General features: G+C 44.8%; 1 protein-coding gene across 1 annotated transcript in view; it reads left to right on the plus strand.

Moving 5' to 3' along the window:
- IGFBPL1 (insulin like growth factor binding protein like 1) overlaps window positions 1-22,164 on the plus strand; it is a 31,008-nt gene extending 8,844 nt beyond the window's left edge. Inside the window, 4 exon segments of the mRNA XM_077816507.1 lie at window positions 18,696-18,805; window positions 20,189-20,305; window positions 20,669-20,822; window positions 22,057-22,164. Coding sequence (XP_077672633.1) covers window positions 18,696-18,805; window positions 20,189-20,305; window positions 20,669-20,818 — 377 coding nt within the window. The 3' untranslated portion in view covers window positions 20,819-20,822; window positions 22,057-22,164.
- The last annotated feature ends 738 nt before the right edge of the window (window positions 22,165-22,902 follow it).

The raw sequence follows: 22,902 nt of genomic DNA on the forward strand, positions 1-22,902 counted from the left end.
GGCAGCGTCCATGACATTCACCCCAAATGGTAGCAAGTGACAGTGAAATCCTGGGGTGCTCCTGCTCACACGTCACCCTGACTGAGCTGCTGTGCACAAAGGGGGCATGAGCCTTGGCCAAGAAGGTGTGTTTGCAGACTCCAGGTGAACATGGGCGTGGTCTCCCAGCAAGCCGTGCCTAGCTCCAAAGGAGAGGACTTTGCAAATCAAAGAAACTGGAGGCTGCTTTAAAGTACTTGGCTCAGTGCTAGGACCGAGCGAGCACGTGGAAAGGAAGCAGCCACAGGCAGTGCTATCCAAAGATTTGTGTAAAGAGTTGTCACTTTGGATGGGCTATCACCAGCAGGAGAGTGAATTTGTGTGGGGGGGTGGAGGGTGAGAAAACCTGGATTTGTGCTGGAAATGGCTTTTAGATAAGCTATTACCAGCAGGACAGTGGGGTGGGAGGAGGTATTGTTTCATATTCTCTGTGTATATATAGAGTCTGCTGCAGTTTCCACGGTATGCATCTGATGAAGTGAGCTGTAGCTCACGAAAGCTCATGCTCAAATAAATTCGTTAGTCTCTAAGGTGCCACAAGTACTCCTTTTCTTTTTGCGAATACAGACTAACACGGCTGTTACTCTGAAACCTATCCAAAGATAGTTTTTGTTGCTTGGCTGCTATTCCTGATCCCTCTGCCACCACTGATGTGTGTCACCTAGATGTGGAGAGGCTGATCTGGTGCAGCGGAGGTTAATCCAGGGCCCTGGGCTCTGAAATGCTCTAAGAATTTGCTGGTGGTTTGTGGCATGGCCCTTCCCCCTCACCTGGGAGATTTCCATTTGGAAATTCATGTTGGACTTAATACTCTTAAAGGCAGTGTCAGTACCGCTCCATGCCCTGTACCCCACTTGGCAATGGGAGGGGAAGAGCAGGGCCCAAGCAGGAATGGGGAGCCAATGACAGCTCGAGGGAAAAAAGCCCTGTTAGCACATACTGCTCCCCACACCACGGTTCCAGGGTACATGGCAGCACAGAATGGTTTCCCACGGAGCCTCGCCCTGGTGAGGACTCCAAGCCCCAGCCCACGTGCTCCTCCCCACAGGCGAGGTCTGAAACTCCTCCGCCAGGGTGGAGAATGGGGGTAACCCCTGGAGTGAACCTCAGTGTTTCCATCAGGAATTTCCCTCTGGGAGGGGGTGATTGGATCCTTTTGGCATCATTGGGAGCTGTGGGGGCTCATTGCCTCTGACAATAAATCGAGTGTGGGAGACTTTCTAAAAGAGACTCTGGCTCTGGCACCAGCTATGGCCTTGAACCAGGAATCACTAGGTGAGATTCTCTGGCCTGGGCTAAGCAGGAGGTCAGGCTAGATGGTCATAATGGTCCCCTCTGGCTTTGAACTATGAAATCAGGCCATGTATTCAGGATCTTAAATATGGAAACGTATGCCCCGATCTTCCAAGGTATTGAGATGCCCATTCATTTCAATGGGAATTAGGTGCCCGAATACTGTTGAGGGGTTGGCCCTTAGAGCCTAACTTCGAGGTGTGGAATATTGGTCTTTGGGTTAGTAAACCTGGCCCTAAATGAAGAGTGAACAGGCCAGCCCCAGGGAAGTCAGTAGGAGCCACAGGTGCCCTGTGCTTTTGCAGATCAGGACTTCCTGACTGTCTCATGTTTTTTTAAAGGTTGGAAGTGGATTAGATGCTAGTGTTTGAAATGTTACGGCTGTCACACCGCATTACTCTGCTGCCGCATTAAGGTCGTTCAGGATTTATCATTTCTCAGCTATTTGTGCGTGTTTCTTTAAACTCTTATTCTAAAGTCTTTATTAGATCAGTGTGTTGGCTGCTGGGTTTACTAGACAAGAGCGCTTTGTTATGCTAAGCACTCCGTGGCAATTCAGCCTATGAAAATCTTCAGAAATTCTTTCATACCTCGGCATCTGCATGTAAAGCTTCTTGAATGTGTCACATAAAGCGGAGAGAACAGTGCGCCCGGGGAGCTTGAGAAATGCCCTCCCCCACACCACCCCTCCAAATCTCAGAATTCATAGCATGGAAATTAAGCAAGGGATTGTTGTGGATGTGAGCATGGGCTCACGTTCACCCAGGAGCAGTTAGAATAATCCCTGCTTAGTACGGGGAGCTCAACAATGCTTTAATAACATTATTCATAGCCACTTTTGGCATTGCTTGTATATCCTTAAAGAGACACTGCTACCCAAAATAGTCAGCATTTTCCGCCTGCCCTGGGACACACTGCTAGCTGGAACCAATGCCATGGTCACAATTGGGAGTAAACTTTTGTCAGTAGCTAGATGTAAAAATAGCCTTTGGGGCAGATTTGTTCCTGACACAGGTTTGATCTGCTGGGAGATGGCAGAAATCAAGAGGGCCTTTGCCACTCAGTAATGTAGTGCATTGTTATAGGACTTACATTTCTTTGGGTATAATTCTTTATAACCTAGCCCTTTTATTAAGGGGACTCAAAGGAACGGGCGAAAAGTGTACTGTGGAATCCAGTACTGATATTCACAGCTCACTTGTGACTATACATCACATAGAACATCTTCAGCTGAGGTTGTGCAGTATTTCCATTATAACATCCTAGTTTTAGAGTGTGTCAGTTCCCGTGAAATGACACCAGGCTAAGCTCTGGCATGCTAGCTCATGTTTGGGAACGACATCCACTCTACAAAGCTCAAAAGAATTGATTTAACACACTGGCCCGCAATCCTTCGTTTCTCCATTGCACATAGATATGGCTGTGGTCTGAGATGAGGGGTGACCTTAATTTCCACCTGTCCTGCGAGGCACACAGGGTGAGTTAAGGATGGAGTTTTAATCTGATTTTGAGTTGGTTGGTATGAATTTTGATTGGTTTGGGCTTTTCACGGCTAACAGGTCCCACAGAAGACGTGTATAACAGAGCTTCTTTTCACTCTGGCGTTAAAGCAGAGCACTGTTCATAAATACCCCAGGAACAGCTCATGGTTCTATTTTTATGCAGAGTAGTTGTAGCTAACTGTGTGTAAAATCTGATATTTCCGTTTGCACTAAATTGAGAATGTGACATTGAACTGCTGTGTCCCCTTAGCTCTCCAGCCTGAGATGCCTTTTACTCTGCTTTACTGGTGAACAGCAACCCCTCCAGGCTCTTCTCACTCACAGCCACTAGCATGTAAAGTCACTCCCAGCTCAGTACATGAATGCTATGCCCAGCCATCTATGAATAGATAAAGGGTGACACCCGCATATCCCTCAGTCCCAGCCTTGCCTCCCCCCAGAAATGCGTGTCTTGTACTGCTCAGTAGCCCACTGGACAGTACAAGCTCATAGATGGTTCATCATTCCAACACTGGGTAATGATTGTGCATCAGCCCTGTTGCCCTAAGCAGAGATTCCCAAACACTTCAACCAAAACACCCTGGTTTACATAAAACAATAAAACAAGTGTATTAACTAGAGAAAGATAGGTTTTAAGTGATTACAAGTATATGTGCATATAAATCAGGATTGGTTACAAAAGAAATAAAAAGATAAACACACAAGCTAATTCCTAAACTTTACCAAGGCTAATAGGTTTAAAAGCAAAAAAGGAGTTTTTCTCACTACAAGCTTACAGGAGTCTGTACTGTCTGGAAAACCTGCAAGATAGGACCAGTCCCCCAGTTCAGTGATGCTTCTTTTGTCTTTCAAGGGATCTTGCTGCTGTGAGTAGAGATGGAGGGGGAAAGGTGAGGAGGAAGTCACTGTCTCCCATTCTATATCCCACTCCCCTCTTTGAGGATTACCCTACACTGGAGTGCAGACAAACAGTCTCCCTCCCATATGTGTGAGGTTTGAAGCATTTCTGGGATGAAATGTAAATTCTTTGTTTATACCATCCCCCCTCCTGGTGGTTGGCCAATTCAGTAGGTAATGGCTCTTTAGCACTTTGCTGGCGTGCTAGTGTGCCTTTGTCTCTGAGAAAATGGTTTGTGGGTGTTACCTAGAACAACAACATCTTTCAGTAATAATCATATAGCAAAATCACATAATTTCACATGCAATGATGTTACACACATTTCAACTGGACAATAACGTTCAGTCGATTATTAGTTTTCAAATGATACCTCACAAGGCATACTTTATACAAAATATATCATAACCATATAGAAGTGGTGAACATGGCGTACAGGGTGTCACAGGGAAGCAGTGTCAGGTAAACTTAAATTGAAGACAGTGAAATGTCAATATTTTTGCAAAGGTAGCTTCCTATAAGTGGACATTTGAAAAGACAACCTAAACCCAAACCTTGCTGGCCATTATAGTAACTGACAATCTTGATGGACAGCTATCTGTTTTCATTCTGTTGAGTAGTTAAGTAAGATTAGTTGCAACTACGCTCTGTGACCTAATGCAAAAGACTGCATTAAAGACAGAACTCTAGTGGTGTAATAGAAGGAATGTTATTGTAAGATACAGGCAAACTGGCATTGGTGTTGAAATGTTTTTAGAAATACGGGATTTTGTTTCTTTCTGTATCCCTCTTTATTCTGATAGTGAGCATCGTGGTTCACATTCTGCCTGTTTAACTTGCTTAAACAAAGTCAAGGTATTCCCACCTGTCTGTGAAGACTTCACAAATGTTTCATGATTGCAATACCTCAAAAATCTGAAGACTTGTCATTTTAAAGAGTCTAGGGGCTTGTCTACACTACTGGATGGATCGATGGGCAGCGATCGATCCAGTGGGGGTCAATTTATCGTGTCTAGTGTAGATGCGATAAATTGACTGTCGATCCCTCTAACATCGACTCCAGTACCCCACCTCAATGAAAAGCATAAGCAGTCAACAGGAGAGCGTCTCCTGTCGACACACCGCAGTGAGTAGATCTAAGTACGTCAACTTCAGCTACGTTATTCATGTAGCTGAAGTTGCGTAACTTAGATCGACCCCCTCCCCCCCATAGTGTAGACCAGCCCTGAGTCACAGTGATGGGATGGAAAGCAGCCCAATTCACCATGACCTCCTGGCAGTTTTGCACCACTCTAGCAATGCAAAGCAGCCATAAAACTGGTTTTGGGGTGGTTGAAATTCCAATCCAGCTTCAATCCTGAAGGGCCAGTTTATCAGATGCAGTCACAGAAAGCCACAGAATAATTGAGCTTATGCTCAAATAAATTGGTTCGTCTCTAAGGTGCCACAAGTCCTCCTTTTCTTTTTGCAGAATAATCACAGAGTAAGGTCCTGAGGTGTGATTGTGTCAGTGTATTACATTGCACCAGTAGCGATGTGAGTCCTGGGACTACACCTTCACACTGCAAAGGTGACAACGCACCCTGAAGTTGTTGGCTCTCGGTTATTTGGTGTCTGTCTAGTTAGACCTGTAATGGACTAAACACCGATGGTGCACCTCGGAAATACGTGAGACGTGCAGGGTGTGTCGGAGTGTCTGAGGAAAGCACATGTGCTTTTTAATGCAAAGGCCCTGACAGCCAAACGGGAAATGAATGAATATTATGCACACCCTCCAGCAAAAAATTACACAGAGGGTGAAAGGATCATTGCATGCATAAATAAAGAGGAATCTGGGTTAGAAAGAAAACACAAGTGAGGACTAAAACCACGTGCAGAATGAAGAGTATAAATGCTTTATTGGAAGAACACAAGTGTGGAATGGAAGGACTTGACCTCAGAGGTTAAATACATATATTTTTAAAGTAAGGGTAATAAGTAAAAGAACTAGTGGAAAACATTAAACACATTCCGTGATTTGGGGCTCTGTGGTCCAGGGAGGTTGTTATCATTCTAATGTCATGACCTAGTTCAGTTAGCAGAACTATGCCTGTTTACACCGTCTGAGGATCTGGGCTGATGGATGCGAAGGATACAACCAAACCTAAATTCCCCTGTGCTAGACAGGAGAAATATTAGAGGGAATCTGGATAATGCTAGAGCAAATGATCAAGAAACTGGAACCATGGGCAGGGGGCAGTAAAGGCCGGGGGAGGCTAAGTCTCCCCTAACCCAGGCCATGGCCCAGCCCTTGCTCCCCCTCTCCCCTGAAGCCAGCAGGGACTCAGCTCCAGTTGGCAGCCTGGAGCTCGGGGCTCAGGCTGGTGGCCAGGGCCTGGGTTGGGGCAGTGGCATCCCGGGGCGGATGGCTGGGACGGACCAGCCGGGGGAGCAGGTTCGGGGCTCCAGCAGGCAGGGGAGCAGGGCCTCAGGTGGAAGGGACAGGGACAGAGGGCTAGCCTCCCTGAAGGGGCTAGTTATCTGCTGCCCATGACTGGAACATGTGGAGACTGACGACTGGCATTGAGGAAGTGAAAAGGAACCAGGAGCCTTTAGCAAGTTTAATTAAAGCCTCTCTGGAAATGGAAAAGGAGAGAACTCTCAACTGGAGAGAAAATCATGGAATTCTTCCGTATAGGAACAGAGAGGAAATCTAGGTCACTGGAGACTGGCAGCTGCACAATGGAAGAGATAGCTGAAGTCGCTGGGTCTTCACTAGAGCCGAACAAATAACTTGATAGTTTGGTTCAGTAGCCAGACTGAAAAATGTCCCCCCCGCCCGGCCCCCAGTGTGGTTTGTTTCAAAGCAAAACTGAATTTTTCTTGCTGAAACAAAAAACCCGAACCAGAAAAGTTATTCAAGTCAAATGAAATGTTTTGAACGTCATTTTGAAACGAAATGTTGCTTCAAAATGCAATGTCAGAATGGACTGATATTTCAAAAGATAGGGGTTCTCCAAGTTATTCTGGCTGAAAATATTCCTGAATTCACAAATAGTTCTGATGCCCTGAAAAATGCATTATTTAGCAAATGTACTATTTACTGAAATTTTTTGCCCAGTTCTGTTCATCTCTCATGTGCGATGGGGCCCAGCTGGGTTAGTAGCTTGTGGCGCAGTCCTGTAAAATACTAGTGGCGTCCCACAAGAAGTGGCACCAAGACACAGCTGTGCGGGTTTCAAATCTCCGTGCTGGTAACAAGGGTCGTGCAACAAGGTGACAGAATTAGCAGCTCGCACTCTGCCTGGAAACTGCATGGAGTCTCAAGCAGAGACCCTGGTGTTTAGGAGCATGGAAAGATGGGGACACCTCAGACCCTGCCTCTCCTCTTTCCACACTTGCCTGATTTGGCTGACCTTGATTAACCCCTGCTGTGCCACACAGATGCACCCAGTTTTGTACTGCTTGTGTACATCAGAGTCTCCTGTTAATCTCCTTTGCGAAGATCTAACAGATGGAGACTGGCTATGCTGAGAAATCAGGGTGCTGCACAAATTGACGGCCTAGGGCCACCTCCCATCCTCCCATATGCCAAGGAAAGTGTCCTGCTGGCCACTGGTGACTCTGAAGTTCAGGGCCTGTGGCAGGAGACAGTCACCACTGCAGTCTGAAATACAAAACGTGTGTTACGTCAACCTCTTTTGCTTGGAGGCCTTTTGCGTAGGTGCTGCCCAGTCCCCATAGTTTGAGAAGTGAGAGGATCACAGTCCATGGCAAGATTTATTTATTTAATTATAACCAGTGTACCTAACCAAGACACCAACCATATCTAAAGAACACAATAAATATCACACAGAGAGTTCAGACTGACAACACAATACTTTTCTCAAGACCTCAAAATAAGTGTCACCGTCAGCTAAATGTCAGTAGACAAAAAGACAGGTTTTTTGCATCAGACACCTGGAGAAATGGATGGTTTTTGCATTGTGTCATGAAGGCCACAGAGCAGGTCAGCAAACCGGGCATATTCATTACCCAGGGTTGGAATGACTGACTAACTATGAGTTTGTATGGTCCAGTGGGCTGCTGAACAGTACAAGATGCACATTTCTGGGGAGCCAGGCTGGGACTGAGGGATATGCGGGTGTCGCCCTGTATATAGTTCATGGGCGGCTGGGAATAGCACTCATGTATTCAGCTAGGGGCTGCATGTGAGCAGAATCTGGAGGGGTTTGCCGTTCACCAGCAAAGCTTTATAAAAGACATCCCAGGCTGGTGGCTTAAGGGGACACTGCTGTTCAACAGTCCAGATTACCCTGGGGAATGTCACAGTAGGGCAATACCATCACCTAGAATTGTTTGCAGCACTGCATTCAGGGCTGGCTGTAACACACCATTAAATATGCTTCTTGAGAGAGGCACTGCTCAATAAGCTGCCGAAAGACTCCATTCTGTACTCACTGAAGTTTCTGAGTGGTTCAGGTGTAGCTCCAGATATACTGCATTGAAGTCATTCAGTCTGGACATGAGAAAGGTTTAGATAAGCATAGCAAGGTTCACATCCACCAGGAATGGCCCCAACCTGCTAGCCAAGCACAGAAGGATAAAAGCACTGTAGCTATCAGGACGTCTGGTAGCAGCTGAGGAAGCAACAAGAGCTCTCAAGGTGTGTAACACAAGTTGAGCAGCCTCCTTTGGGGAAAGGAAGCCTGTATTGCAAATTTCATCTCCATTGTCTGCTCGAAACAATAGCTCCTTCTGGGATGAAAACAGGGGTTAGAAATGGAAGTGCCAGCTCATCCGTAATTAAGTCGTTGCTACGAAGATGGGATAGTAGTGATGGTGCTAAGCAGTTTCCAGATGTTCATTTATCAGATGTGCAGAGGTGTCAGGGAGAGTCAGAATTATTTGAAACAATCTGTTTCAGGCAAGGATCTGATAGGAAATATTGTTATCCAAGAATTTTAATGTTGCCTTTAAGGAAGCTGTTTGAATGTGAACGGGAAATATCTTTTGGGTTTGTGTGTCTTTTTCTCCTTTTCTGTTCTGAACTGCTGAGATTCTGTGTTGCAAGGGATCATGGTCGTGCCACATTGCTTTATTTTGATTGAAAATATTTAGAGGTTCATCCTCAAGGCCCAAATAACCTTTGGGTTTTAGTGTAGCTTGTAGTATGGGAGTATTTCTGCATTAAGCTGCTCATTCCAGAACAGATCTCAGTCCGTCTCTTTCTTAGACCGTTTGCATTAGCACCTGTCAGCACAGTATCTGCATCGCTCACTCTTTAATTCCTGGAGTTTTCTGCCCGTCTGCCTTCGTTTATGTGGGCATTGTTTGAGGTTGTGTTGAGTTGTGAATCATTCTGGTTACGGTGTGAAGGCTTTATCAAAGGGGAAGGCCTGGCAGCTTTTCCTGATGATGGCCAGACTCTGCATTGAGCGAATCTCTTTTGAAGCTGCTGTCACAGCTAGATCCTCTCAGCTGTGAACCCCTTATCTCTGTTTCTCACGTGCTTCATCCTGGGTTCTCTGATCCACATTTTCACAGAGGAGTAACGCTGTCTTGACATTCCATAGATAGAAATGCAGCCTCTATAATGAAACTGGGACCTGATCCACTAATGACTCCGATGTTCAGTGGAAACAACGTGGGGCCACGGAGGTACTTTAGGGCTCATAATGGCCTAGACCATGCAGGAGGTGGACAGCTGCATTGTTTTAATCTGCTGGAGCCTTCGCATTGCTTTCATCTTCAGTGTCAGATACAGCAAATTACAGGCATCCAGCTGGCCAGCGATGGATCACTGTGGGCGGGTCCTTGTCTGGCAGGAAGAGGTGACATTTCCTAGCGAGCTGGAGATGGAAGAAGGCATTTTTAGTCACAGGTGTTCTCTGATCACATGGGCTCCATGACGAGTTAGATAGGACCCCAAGCCCTCACGCTACGTTGGTGACTGTGGTCTGTCCGCGTTCAGTGGAAGAGGAGAACAGCATCCTGGCTACTTCTTGAAAGTATTTCCGTCTTTCTGACCAGCACGTCTGCAGTTGTGCGCAGGCTGAGTTAGGCCAGATGCTCGTCTTCTGGGACCTGCTTCTTGGGGGCATTGTGACAATAAGGTGTGCGCTCCTGACCGGTTAATGTCCTGTATGGTTACATTCTTCCAGCCGGCTTGTCTCCGCAGCGACTCTCTGAAGTAATCCGAAGGGTAGGACAAGTGAGATTAAAATAGAATCATAGAATATCAGGGTTGGAAGGGACCTCCAATAGACTGTAGTAAATGTCTAAGAGAGTCATGTTGGGCAAACTCAGTGACGGTACCGGGCCAAACAAAATTACCAAGTGTTTGGGATTCCAAACTGACTGAACCTGAAGGCTGTCCCAAGACACCTGGTCAGCCACGAAGCCTTTCAGCTCAGGTTTTGTTACTGCAGAAGTTTAAGTAACAAGGGGATAAAAGAGGCAAAGAGAAACCCTTCATGCATGAGAGCAATCCAAATGCTATTCAATTTCCAATGCAGCTCTGCAGTTAGCTGAATTAAGTTGCTTCTTGTTTGGCATTAGAACTGTAATTTCAATACTGATTAGCATAGATCATTAGCATTTGCCTTTTTATTCATGTGTCTGACTATCTACAAATCAGTTTATTTTTCCAGATTGTATATATTACAGCTTAACCATATCTTGAACTGGACAAAACACTTAGGTTTTGCATGATTTTTTTTTTTTTATGTTTCATGATAAAACCGTCATCACCGTATCAGGAGATTATAGCAGCTGCTGCTATTAACATAAAAATCCCCTCATAGACTTAAAGGCCAGAAGGGACCATCGTGATTATCTAGTCTGACCTGCATATCGCAGGCCATGGAACCTCACCCACTCACGCCTGTAACAGACCTCTGGCTGAGTTACTGAAGTCCTCAGATCTTGCTTTAAAGACCGCAAGTGACAGAAAATCCACCATTTACTCCAGTTCAAACCAGCAAGTGACCCTGCCTCATACTGCAGAGGAAGGTGAACCGCCCCCCCCCCAAGGGTCTCTGCCAATCTGACCTAGGGAGAAATTTCTTCCCGACCCCCAATATGGCGATCAGTTGGACCCTGAGCATGTGGGCAAGACATACCATCCAGACACTTGGCAAAGAATTGTCTGTAGTAACTCAGAGTCCTCCCAGTTTAGTGCCCCATCTCCAGCCTTTGGAGATATTTGCTAAAAGCATTCATGGATGGGCCATATGCCATTGTAGGCAACCTCATCATACCATCCCATCCATACACTTATCAAGTTCAGTCTTGTAACTTTTTTGTCCCCACAGCTCCCTTGGGAAGGCTGTTCCAGAATTTCACTCCTCTGCCGGTTAGAAATTTTCATCTAATTTCAAGCCTGAACTTATTAATAGCCAGTTTACATCCATTTGATTTAGTGTCAACATTGGCCTTTAACTTAAATAACTCCTCTACCTGGCTGATATTTATTCCTCCCCCCCCCCCCGCTCTCCTGCTGGTAATAGCTCACCTTAAGTGATCACTCTCTTTACAGTGTGTATGGTAACACCCATTGTTTCATGTTCTCTGTGTATATAAATCTCCCCACTGTATTTTCCACTGAATGCATCCGATGAAATGAGCTGTAGCTCACGAAAGCTTATGCTCAAATAAATTGGTTAGTCTCTAAGGTGCCACAAGTACTCCTTTTCTTTTTGAGAATACAGACTAACACGGCTGCTACTCTGAAACCTACTTTTAAGGCAGGTTCTCCGTTCCCCTGATCATCCTTGTAGCCCTTCTCAGCAACCTGTTTCAGTTCAGTTTGAAATCATCTTTCTTAAAAACATGGGAGACCAGAACTGCACACAGTTTGCCAGATGAGGTCTCACCAGTGCCGTGTATAATGGTACTAACACTTCCCCCTCTCTACTGGAAATACCTCGCCTGATGCATCCTAGGACTGCATTAGCCTTTTTTCACGGCCACATCTCATTGGCAGCTCATAGTCATCCTGTGATCGACTAATACACCCAGATCTTTCTCCTTTTCTGTCACTTCCAACTGATATGTCCCCCGCTTATAGCAAAAATTCTTCTTAGTCCTTGAGTGCATGACCTTGCACTTTGCTCTGTTAAATTTCATCCCATTTCTATCACTTCATTTTTCAAGATTTTCCAAATCTTCTTGTATAATATTCCAGTCCGCCTCCATATTGACAATACCTCCCAGCAGTGGGTCATTCACAGATTTTATTAGCACATTCCCACTTTTTGTGTCAAGGTCGTGAATGAAAACATTAAATAACACTGGTCCCAAGACTGATCCCAGAGGAACTCTACTGGCAACCTCCCCCTCCAGCCGGACAGTCACCTTTCAGCATGACCCACTGTAGTCTCCCCTTTAACCAGTTCCTTATTCACCTTTTGATTCTCATATTAATCCCCATCTTCTCCAATTTAACTAATAATTTCCATGTGGAACTGTATCAAATGCCTTCCTGAAATCCAGGGAGATTAGATCATCTGCTTTTTCTGTGTCTAGAAAACTAGTTATCTTCTCTCAAGTTAGTCTGCAATGATCTTACCTTTTGTACAACCATGTTGTATTGTATCCCAATTACTGTTTACCTCTATGTCTTTAATTAGTCTCTCTTTCAAAATTTGTTCTGACCTTGCATACAACTGAGGTCAAATTAATGGGCGTGTATTTTCCCAGATCACTTTTTCCTCCTTTCTTAAGTATAGGTACTGTACTATATTTGCAATTCTCCAGGCATAGGATATGACCCCTGAGTTTCTAGATTCATTAAAAACCCTTGCTATTGGGCTTGCCATTTCCCTATTAAAACATCCGTCAAAAGCTTTGCCCAACAAACAGCTCTTGGATATGCTCAAAGACAGCACAATTTTTAATATTTTTCATTCCATCTTTCAAAGAATTGAGTGTCTGAGCGAAAAAGCTGTATTCGGTATTCTCCTCCCAGTCCCATGAAAAGCTTGATTCTATCATCTGATGGCCTTATTCTGCCCTCGGGTGCATGTGCTGAACTGCCATTGGTTTTTAATGTTGTATAGGACTTTCCATGGTGCTCATTTCTATACCTGAGAACCTGGGGCACTTTGTGAATACCCCATAACAGAGGGGAATTCTTCCTTCCTTTTTACAGCTGGGGCTGGAGGCAGAAAGATACAGAGTATCTTTACACTGCAGTCAGAAGTGTGACTGCCACCCCTATAGACATACCCCAGCTACCTTGGATCCGGCTAGCGCAAATAATAATGGCTGTGAAGTCGTAGCAGCATGGGGAGCCACTCGAGTACATATCCAGGGTCCTGTGAGGAGCAGAACACATCACTGGTCTTACACCAGAGTGCATAATTAAATCCTGCCCAGCGTGGCAGTGTGCCCCAGATGACCTCTTGAAGTCCCTTCCAGCCCTATATTTCTATGATTCAGTGAGTCTGTGCCTGTCTTCTTTTGTTTAAATAAAGGCACAGGATACAACAGCATGTCTTAAATATATGGTCACTGGCATGTTTTTAGAATATTGGATCATAATTTGCGCATGATTTAGTGGCTACTTTTGGGTTATTTTTTTCTTGCTGTGACTTTACACCCTGAATTCTTCATAGAAATATGCTTATGATATGAATATGGCATAACTAAGATATGTTTTATACAATATGGGCCATGCGAGATATCATTGGAAAGGTTATGATTTACTGAATGTGATTATCCAATTTGTATGCATGTATCATTTCTGTATCTAAAGTTAGGAATACTGGCTATGTAACAATTACAACTCTGTATGCACTTGGGAAACACCCACCAGACAGCAGGCCATCAGCCTGGATGGGCCATTAGGAAGAAAGAGTTGAGCCCAGGATAGAAAAGGGATCTGGTCTGTGAATATGGTGTCTGAAGATTTAAGCTGCAAGCATGGTAGCTAACTTTCAAGAATTTCTGCATCCTGCCTAAAAGCAACATTTAGGGTGAGAAATTACTTCTTGAAACCAGTCTCTTTAAGATCTTAAGCTTAGTATGCGTTTTATTTGCTTAGTAATCTTCTTTGTTCTGTTTGCTATCCCTTAGAATCACTTAAAATCTGCCCTTTGTAGTTAATAAACATGTTTTTGTTTATTATAAAACCCAACTTGTGCAATTTATAACTGGGGGGGGGGAGAAGTTGTGCATATCTTCTTCCACATTGAGGAAGGGACGAATTTATGAGCTTACCTTATATAGATTTCTCTGCAGCACAGGACAATATTATTTTGGGTTTATACCCCAAAGGAGGTGTGCACGCGTGTGCAGGGTGAATCCCCGAGCTGATTCTTTCCACAAAGAGCTGATCTCAGTGTCTCTGTGTCCATTTGCAGCCGGGTGTGTCCCTACCTGTGTGTGTGCCGGAGAAGGCTTGAGGGCCTGGCACCGCTAAGACAGGGTGAGGAAACCCAGGCTGGTGGAACAGGTGGAACCAGTGAGACCCCCTAGCACATCAGGTGGCATCCTGGACGGGGGGGTCCAACCCGTCACAGGCCTGTTTTTAGAATATTGGATCATAATTTGCACATGATTTAGTGGCTACTTTTGGGTTATTTTTTTCTTGCCTACACGAGGCATAAATAAGAACTCATTGATGAGGAAACAACTAAAGTGTTGCACTGAGGAGGAGTTTAAAACCGTAACCTTTCCTGCCTTGACACTTGCATATTGAAAATCTTTTATAAACGTCGGTGAACTAAAAGCAGGCATTAGGTGCAGTACATCAGCTACGCAATGGACTGCTGGCAATTAATCCTGAAAGCCACAGTGTATCAGAAATCACTTATCATAATTCTCCCGATTCAGTTCTACAATCTGTCATAATGTGCAACTTTTCTCCCCAAAAGCTGCAATTTACATCCAAGGATAAAAGTATCTTAAAGCAGATGTGTGCCATTAAGTTATTAGAGCATCAGAACGCTTGGAAGCAGAAGGGACTCAGCAGGTATTAATCTTTCAATCCAAAGGGAATTACTTTACATTCTGTATAGGATGCTTTATCTTCTTACAGACTCAATTAAGTAGCATTACTGCAAATATTCATTTGTCAGTGGTAATTTTAAAGATGGAATACCTTGGAACAGATGGTCTTTTTTCCTTTTCTTTTGTTTTCCAAAGAGTGATGTGTCCTATGCCAGCTGCCAAAGGGAAAAGATAGTCTGTGTTCACACCAGCTGAGTTCACACAGTATTCAATATTCTGCATGCGTCCACATACTGAATAGAGATCAAAAGTAGTATCAGGTGCCAAGCATGATGGGTCCGCACAATGGGATCCCATGATGTGAACTCTGGAGATCTGAGCTTTAATTTGGCAGGCATTATTAGAAATCATAACTGGAGTGACAGTGAGTTCCTGGATATTGACAGAGCTCAAGGATTTCCTCCTGGGCTAATTGTCTTCTGAGGAGGAGGAGTGTTCCTGGTGGGGAATCCAGGGTGACTGTTTCTAAATTACCTTGCTTTGTAGAGGCAGTAAATGCGCATGGAAAATTGGCTTAATTTGGCAAGGGTCCACTCTCTGAGGAAGACTGCTATTATTCATAAATGTTGCTATAGATACTGATGACAAAGCTGAAAGAAAAATGGGAAATATGGTGAAACTAAAACACCTGAACCTCTCTAAGGCCTTGTGTTGTAAGTCCCTTCCTCTCCTCTCAAAAGATGTAAATCTTTGTCCTTTGTTTCAAAAGAATTGTTAGATAGTTTTAATTAGAAATGTAGTCCTGAAATACTCTTGTTTGTATTGCACATTTGTTGGCATTGCGACATTTTGTCAATGGCTTTTGTTTAAGATGCTGCTGCCCCTGATAAGAGATTTGTCATGACTGTGTTTTAAAAAGCCAAATAAATAAGTTTGCAATGCTAATGGCTGTACAGCCCTTAGGTCATAATCCTGCAAAGATTTGCATGCATATTTAATTTTACGCATGTGTAAGCCCATTGGTTTCAAAATTAAGCTTGTGACTTTGCAGGATCAAAGCAGAGTGTTAGGTAACTGAGAGCTCTGAATGCCAATTTCACTGACAGTGACCTCTTTCAGGATACAGTCCACAACAACAAAAACTCATTAAATAGCTTTTTTTTTTTCCAACTGCCCCCTCTGGGAGCATAGTCCTGTGCGAGAGTGCTCTAGGCCTATAAACACTATCTGAAATGTGGCACTTCATGATCACTGCGGTGCTCAGAAAACATGGGCCAAATTCTCCTGCGAGATGGCCATTACTTTGAACAGGAATATTTTGAAAACCGAAGTAAATTTGGATTATGTCGCATATAGAACTCTGTAATCCTAAATTTACCAAAATCTCTTATAGTCTTCTAGCCTGTTTTAAGCATTCATTCTGCAGCCAAGGTGGATGAGGTAATTCTCTCGCTCACCAACAGAAATTAGTCCAGTAAAAGATATTACCTCATCTACCTTGTCTCTCTAATATCCTGGGGCTGCCATGGCTACAACTGCACTGCATGCAATCTGCAAACAAATCGGTTGCTCCAATTAAAGGGGTAGAAAATGGACTAATAACAGAGATCTGGGTGCAGCCTTAACTGTGCCATCTAACATCAGAAATGCATTCTTTCCATTTCCAAATGGTTCCCTGTTTTATTATGTGTGACTGAGATTCAGGGTTTGGTATAGTTTATCTCACAGTGTACTTCCTTCATAGGAATACAGCAGCTGTTCAGTGGTCACAACTAGGCATTTAAGGCCCTGATCCTGCAACGAGGTGTATGTCCCATTGACTGCCGCTCACATACACCTCACTTCAGGACTGGAACATAAACAAACTAGGGAAATGCACCCTAGATGGAGCTACTATAAGGTGGATGCAAAACTGGTTGGAAAATCGTTCCCAGAGAGTAGTTGTCAATGGTTCAGTCATGCTGGAAGGGCTTAACGAGTGGGGTCCCACGGGGAGCAGTTCTGGGTCTGGTTCTGTTCAATATCTTTATCAGTGATTAGATAATGGCATACAGAGTACACCTATAAAGTTTGTGGATAATACCAAGATGGCAGGGGTTGCAAGTGCTTTGGAGGATAGGATTAAAATTCAGAATGATCTGGACAAACTGGAGAAATGGTCTGAAGTAAATAGGATGAAATTCAATAAGGACAAATGCAAAGTACTCCACTTAGGAAGAAACAATCAGCTGCACACATACAAAATGGGAAATGACTGCCTAGGAAGGAGTACTGCGGAAAGGGATCTGGGGGTCATAGTGGACCATAAGCTAAATATGAGTCAACAGTGTGACACTGTTGCAAAAAAAGCAAACATCATTCTGGGATATATTAGCAGGAGCTTTGTAAGCAAGACTGATTAGGCCTCAACTGGAGTATTGTGTCCAGTTCTGGGCACCACATTTCAGGAAGGATGTGGACAAATTGGAGAGAATCCAGAGTGGAGCGACAAAAATGATTAAAAGTCTAGAAAACATGACCTATGAGGGAAGATTGAAAAAACTGGGTTTGTTTAGTCTGGAAAAGAGAAGACTAAGAGGGGACATGATAACAGTTTTCAAGTACATAAAAGGTTGTTACAAGGAGGAGGGAGAAAAATTGTTCTTCTTAACCTCTGAAGATAGGACAAGAAGCAATGGGCTTAAATTGCAGCAGATGAGGTTTCAGTTGGACATTAGGAAAAACTTCATGTCAGAGTGGTTAAGCACTGGAACAAATTGCCCAGGGAGGTTTTGGAATCTCCATCATTGGAGATTTTTAAGAGCAGGTTGGACAAGCACCTGTCAGGGGTGGCCTAGATAATGTTTAGTCTTGCCATGAGTGCCGGGGACTGGGCTAGATGACCTCTCGAGTCCTATGATTCTATGTTCAGGTTCCATGTTTGTCATGGAGGTCACAGATTCTGTGACTTTCTGTGACCTCCCTGGCTTCTGCAGCGGCTGGTGTGTCTGGCCCTGGGGCCGCCCGAGCAGCTCAGGCAGCTCCCAGACCAGGTGCACCAGCTGCTGCGGGGGCAGTCTCCGGACTCCCCCACCCCCTAGTAGCAGAAGTTTGGGGGGCGGGGCTCAGGGCTGGGGATTTGGGTGCGTGGTGGCACTTACCTGAAGGGGGGCTCCCCTCCCTCAGCCCCTAGCTTCATGTGTCACCACTGCCGGCAGGCACCACCCCCGCAGCTCCCATTGGCCGCGGTTCCCAGCCAATGGGAGCTGCAGAACCGGGGCTTGGGGCGGAGTGGAGGCAGCACGTGCTGCTCTGGAGCCGGTGAGGGGGCCTGCCCCAGCCCCACCAACCCGCCCCCCTGCGCCACCCGAGCACCCATGGTGGCCCCCCACCAGCACCCGCATCGCCACCCCCAGGCTGCGCCCCCCCCCCCGGGCTGCACCTCCCTCCAGCACCTGCGTCACCGCCCTCAGGCTGCGCCCCCCCGGGCCATGCCCCCCCCCCGCACCTGCGTTGGCACCCCGAGGCTGCGCCCCCCCCCCCCCGAGCCGTGCACCCGCAGCGCCCCCTGGTCTGTTGCCTGAGCCCTACCCCCACAAATTTTAGTCAGGGGTATATAGTAAAAGTCATGAACACGTCACGGGCTGTGAATTTTTGTTGATTGCCCGTGACCTATCCATGACTTTTACGAAAAATGCCCGTGACTAAAATGTAGCCTTATCTATGATTCTATGTAGCTAAAAGGAATGGGCTAAATTCCATCTCTGTTTCAGTTTATCCGGTGGCAGATGGAGTAAGACAACAGTGCATTGATTTATATAATGAAGCCAAGCTTCCCAGGGAGAAGGGCTAAAAGCTTTTTAAAATAAAAGCTCAGAACCATTTCTGTTGCCTCTGGTTTAGAGACAGATCCAAACCTTTGCGACTGAATCATCTCTGGCTGAATGGAGGAAACTGTATGTTTTTTCCATTTAAAATTGGCACACAAAATTGAGAACTATTAGTGGTCCCATGTAAAAGTACTAAAACTGAAATGTTCTTGTTATTTCCAGCTCCTGTGATTGTTGTTCCACCAAAAAAGATCCATAATATAACTGGTGCCCAAGTGTACCTGTCCTGTGAAGTGAAGGCAGTTCCCACTCCCATCATCACATGGAGAAAGGTATGCCAAAACCTGATTACATTTTAGCCAAGAGGTTACACAGAATCTGATGCGTGTAGGACAGAGAAACTGACATGGGGCTAAATCCGCTGTTAATGTAAACTGTCTCTACGCCTTTGGAACCAGTTTTCACCAGGAGAGAATTTGGCCCATTTCTTTTGCTCTCTTGCCATACCTGATTTCAGATTATTATATTCACAAATAAAATGGCATTCCTTAAAAATGAGACTAGAGGGCAGTAATTCCCTCAGTGCGTTAGCATGCCCCATCCGCAGACAAGGGCTATGAACATCTGCCTGCCTGAGGGGCTTTGAGAATTGAAGTGTTGGTCTCACGAGTTTTGACCAGCTCCTCGGCTGCTGTAAGTCAGCGTAGAACCACTAGGTCAGGAGAGCATCTCTGATTTACAGCAGCCCAGGGCCTGGCCTCAGTACATCCCTGAGGGGGAGGAAGGGAATTAATAACCCAAACCCCACTCAGTGCTCAGGTTGAATATTGGACTGGCTTGGCTGGGGATGATTCTGGGCTGAAAGCTGATCTGACAACGTGACTGATGACATCTATATAAGCAGTCCTCAGAGCAGCACCAGGGGCAGAAAGGAAGAGCCTCAGCCTAGGGACTCTGGCTGTGGAGAGGAAATCTCTCTCCAAGGAGCCAGCTCTGGGGTTAAAAGGGGGTGGTCAGAGAGCTAGGGCTTTGGGGATGGCCAGAGGAGTGGGATGCTAAGTTCCTGGGAGCTAGGGACAGACCTTGAATGAAGGCAGCTAGGCACTTATGCCAAAACCTTCAAACTAGGGTGCCTAAAGTTAGGCACCAAAACAGAAGGGTTGTGGAGCACCCAGCAATTCCTAACCCCAGGGCTACGTTGGGAGAATGGGGAAGCTACCCTGCATCCTGCACACCCACCAGTTACTGAAGGATCCAGATGGAAGGGGTAAGAGGAGCCCCATGTTGTGGCTGGCACTGGCTGGATGTGTGCAAAGAGAAAAGTCAGAATCTGCCCCCAGTAAGCTGGGGCGAGGAGGGCTACAACCAGCTGCATCCCACCATGTAAGAGGGAGGCATTGCCTCACGTTGGCTCCTGGTCCTTGACTAGCATCTGCCTCTCGCTCCTCCCAGTAGCTGCAAGAGGTTCTGCTCCATACTCCTTCCCCTCAGTGAGAGCATCACTCTGAGATGCTCAGGGGAAAGATAATGGTATGTGTTCTTCTGTTATAGGCATCTCTCTGAGGAGCACTGGTGCACATTGCAGAAGCTACTATAGACGGCAACATGTTGAGCTCGTACCTGCCAAATGCAGAGGCAACACACCGATGAGCGTGATGCTTTTAAAGTATTCCATAGCTACATTAACAGTATGCCAATGTCATAACACCCCACAGGTCACAGAGTCACCCAAGGGAGTTAAACTCCTGGAAGAATTGCCTGGAGACAGAGTAAACATGGCAGTTCAAGTTCGTGGTGGTCCTTCTAAACATGAGAGCACCGGGTGGGTTTTGGTAAGTCCAACAAAGCAAACTGTACTCAGGGCAGAGGTGGGGAAAGAGAGGGGCAGGCTGATTTTGGAAGTGTTTCCATACAGAACACACAGTACATTGCAAGCACGTGATGGTACAGTTTCTAGGGGAGACATTTGAAGAGAAGAAACTCAGAAGAGTGATTGAGCAGAGTTTAAAATAGAATGAAAGTTCCTACAATCTAGCAGACCGAATTTAAACCAGACATTTTAGTCCTTGTTTTGAAGGAGGAAACCTAAAATCCTTTAGATTTTTCATTCTTATCAAGAATTGATTTATGGCTGCCCTTTTGTGCTTACTGTTAATTTGTTGATAGTGTGATATTCTCCCCTTTCATTTTGCCAGATTAACCCGCTGATGAAGGAAGATGAGGGTGTTTACCAATGTCATGCTACCAACATGGTTGGAGAAACACAGGCAGAAGGGAATATTAAAGTCAGTGAGCAAAGTAAAAGTAAGAGGACTAACTTCCTAGAATCAGATGACATGATATAGCAGGGTAAGTTTAACATTACAAATCCACTTCAGTACCACAGAAGCCTGTTACCCTTTTTTGCATTCACTTGCTCTTGTTGGTCTAAAGATACAGAAGTAGAGGAAGCATGGCCTAGAAACAGTGAATCTGGAGGAGCCTGGAGTCGGTTAGAGGTTGAAGCATTGGCTCAGTATTATCTTGAATAAGTCATTTTCTTCTGTCTGCCTTACTAAACCCATGCTGAAGCGTAGGAAGATAAAGGAAGGGCATTGCAATGTGCTAAATACCTTAGATTTTTCAAAAGCAGATACTATTGCACTGAACATTTCTGGGTAGATAAGCGTATAAATATAATTGCTGCTTTTAATTCAACATTTAATGACTGCAGTGTAAATACATACCATACATGATCAGAATGCTTGACATCTTCAGACCAAAAACCAGCATTTGGTACCATATTCTAAAGATGATGCTAATGTTACATGCCAAGGAGACAGAGCAGACTTCCCTCATCTATGACCGGTTCATCTCAGTCGTCATCTCTTCTCTGTAATATCTTCTCATGTAAATGGATGCAATTCACCCCAGGGCAGAGGGACAGCACAATGTCACAGCCACACTTTCATCCAACTTAAGTCCTCTAAATGGGATTTAAGCAGTGCATATGCCTTGTGCTGACCCTCCCTTTGCACCCCCAGGGTGAATCTCACCCAGAGAAAGGAGAGCAGACACCAAGCAGATAAACAAGCGTGTGGCCGAGATTTAAATAAAACAACCAAAAACTTTCTTCCGCTGATAGCTTCATTGTTCCCAGAAGTTTTAGTATAAGGGCCTGATTCTCCACTGCATTACTCCAATTCTACACTGGTGCAACTCCATGGATTTCAGTGAACCTTTGAATAACTGGAGTAACACCGTAGTGGTGAATTGTGTCCAATACGTGACTCTAGCAAGACGAGGCTACGAAGCAAAGAGGGTGAACAGTGATCAGAGTCTTGTGCAGAATTGGCCTGGAAATGCAGCTCTGTGCATGAAAATTAATGCTTATTTCTGGGAGAGATACCCTATGTATTAGCTGAAAGAGGGTTTTTATTAAAAAAGATACATCCAGTTTAGCAAATATATTATTCAAAGCAAGGTATATATGTTGTGCTAGTTGCAGCCATGGCCATGTCTCCATCACAGTTCAGTTTTCTGTACAAGTTATTACAAATCCCTGGATGATAAGCTCTCCAACTGTGCTTTTTTTCTCTTCTAGGGAAAAGTGATTCAGTCGTCACTCCAGGGAAACAAAGATTGTCGAGCACAGGCTAAAAATAAGTCCATTAGTGGCTTCCTTTGCTATTTCATATTATAGAATTAGGAAACTGCATTAATATTCTTGTTATGTGGTTAATGACATGTTTTTTTGTACATTTTCCTATTTAGATCAATTAGATTAATATTAAAAATGTGTAGTTTATAACGGGAATAAACGAGCAATAAAACGTTTTTTTTTAAACCATTTAAAAGATATATACCGTCTCAGGGTTGCTTTTTGTTGGCATGCTCAACTGTAACACTAGGGGGCAGCAATTATGGCAGAGACCATTTAGTGTAATTTCTGCATCTCAGTCTTGGCCCGAAAGACAAATCACAGCAATGTAACAATTTCCTTTCTTCTTTTCGTCCACTTCTTAGGGGAAAAAAGCTGAACATTTAATGAAGCTTTGGCAATTGTTGCTTTTGGGTACATACAGTCACTAGAACATGACTCTAACTAGAACACTGTGTTTTGAAGAGGTTTATAGTCAAAATGGAGGGCTTCCGAGGTCTAAAACAGATACGGGGAGCCCTGATTTTATGAGCCCAGTACTCCGTCTACTGAGAGGGGTGCAGTGATTCATTAGATTCCAAGGCCAGAAAAGTATCAAAGTGGCAGCCGTGTTAGTCTGTATCCACAAAAACAACAAGGAGTCCGGTGGCACCTTAAAGACTAACAGATTGATTTGGGCATAAGCTTTCATGGGTAAAAAATCCACTTCTGCAGATGCATGGAGACAGAAAAGACCACTGTGATTCTCTAGTCTGCCAAGGGCAGCAGAAATAATGTGTTTTCACTGCA

The sequence above is a fragment of the Eretmochelys imbricata genome, chromosome 5, assembly GCF_965152235.1.
Source record: "Eretmochelys imbricata isolate rEreImb1 chromosome 5, rEreImb1.hap1, whole genome shotgun sequence".
In the NCBI taxonomy this organism is placed as follows: Eukaryota; Metazoa; Chordata; order Testudines; family Cheloniidae; genus Eretmochelys; species Eretmochelys imbricata.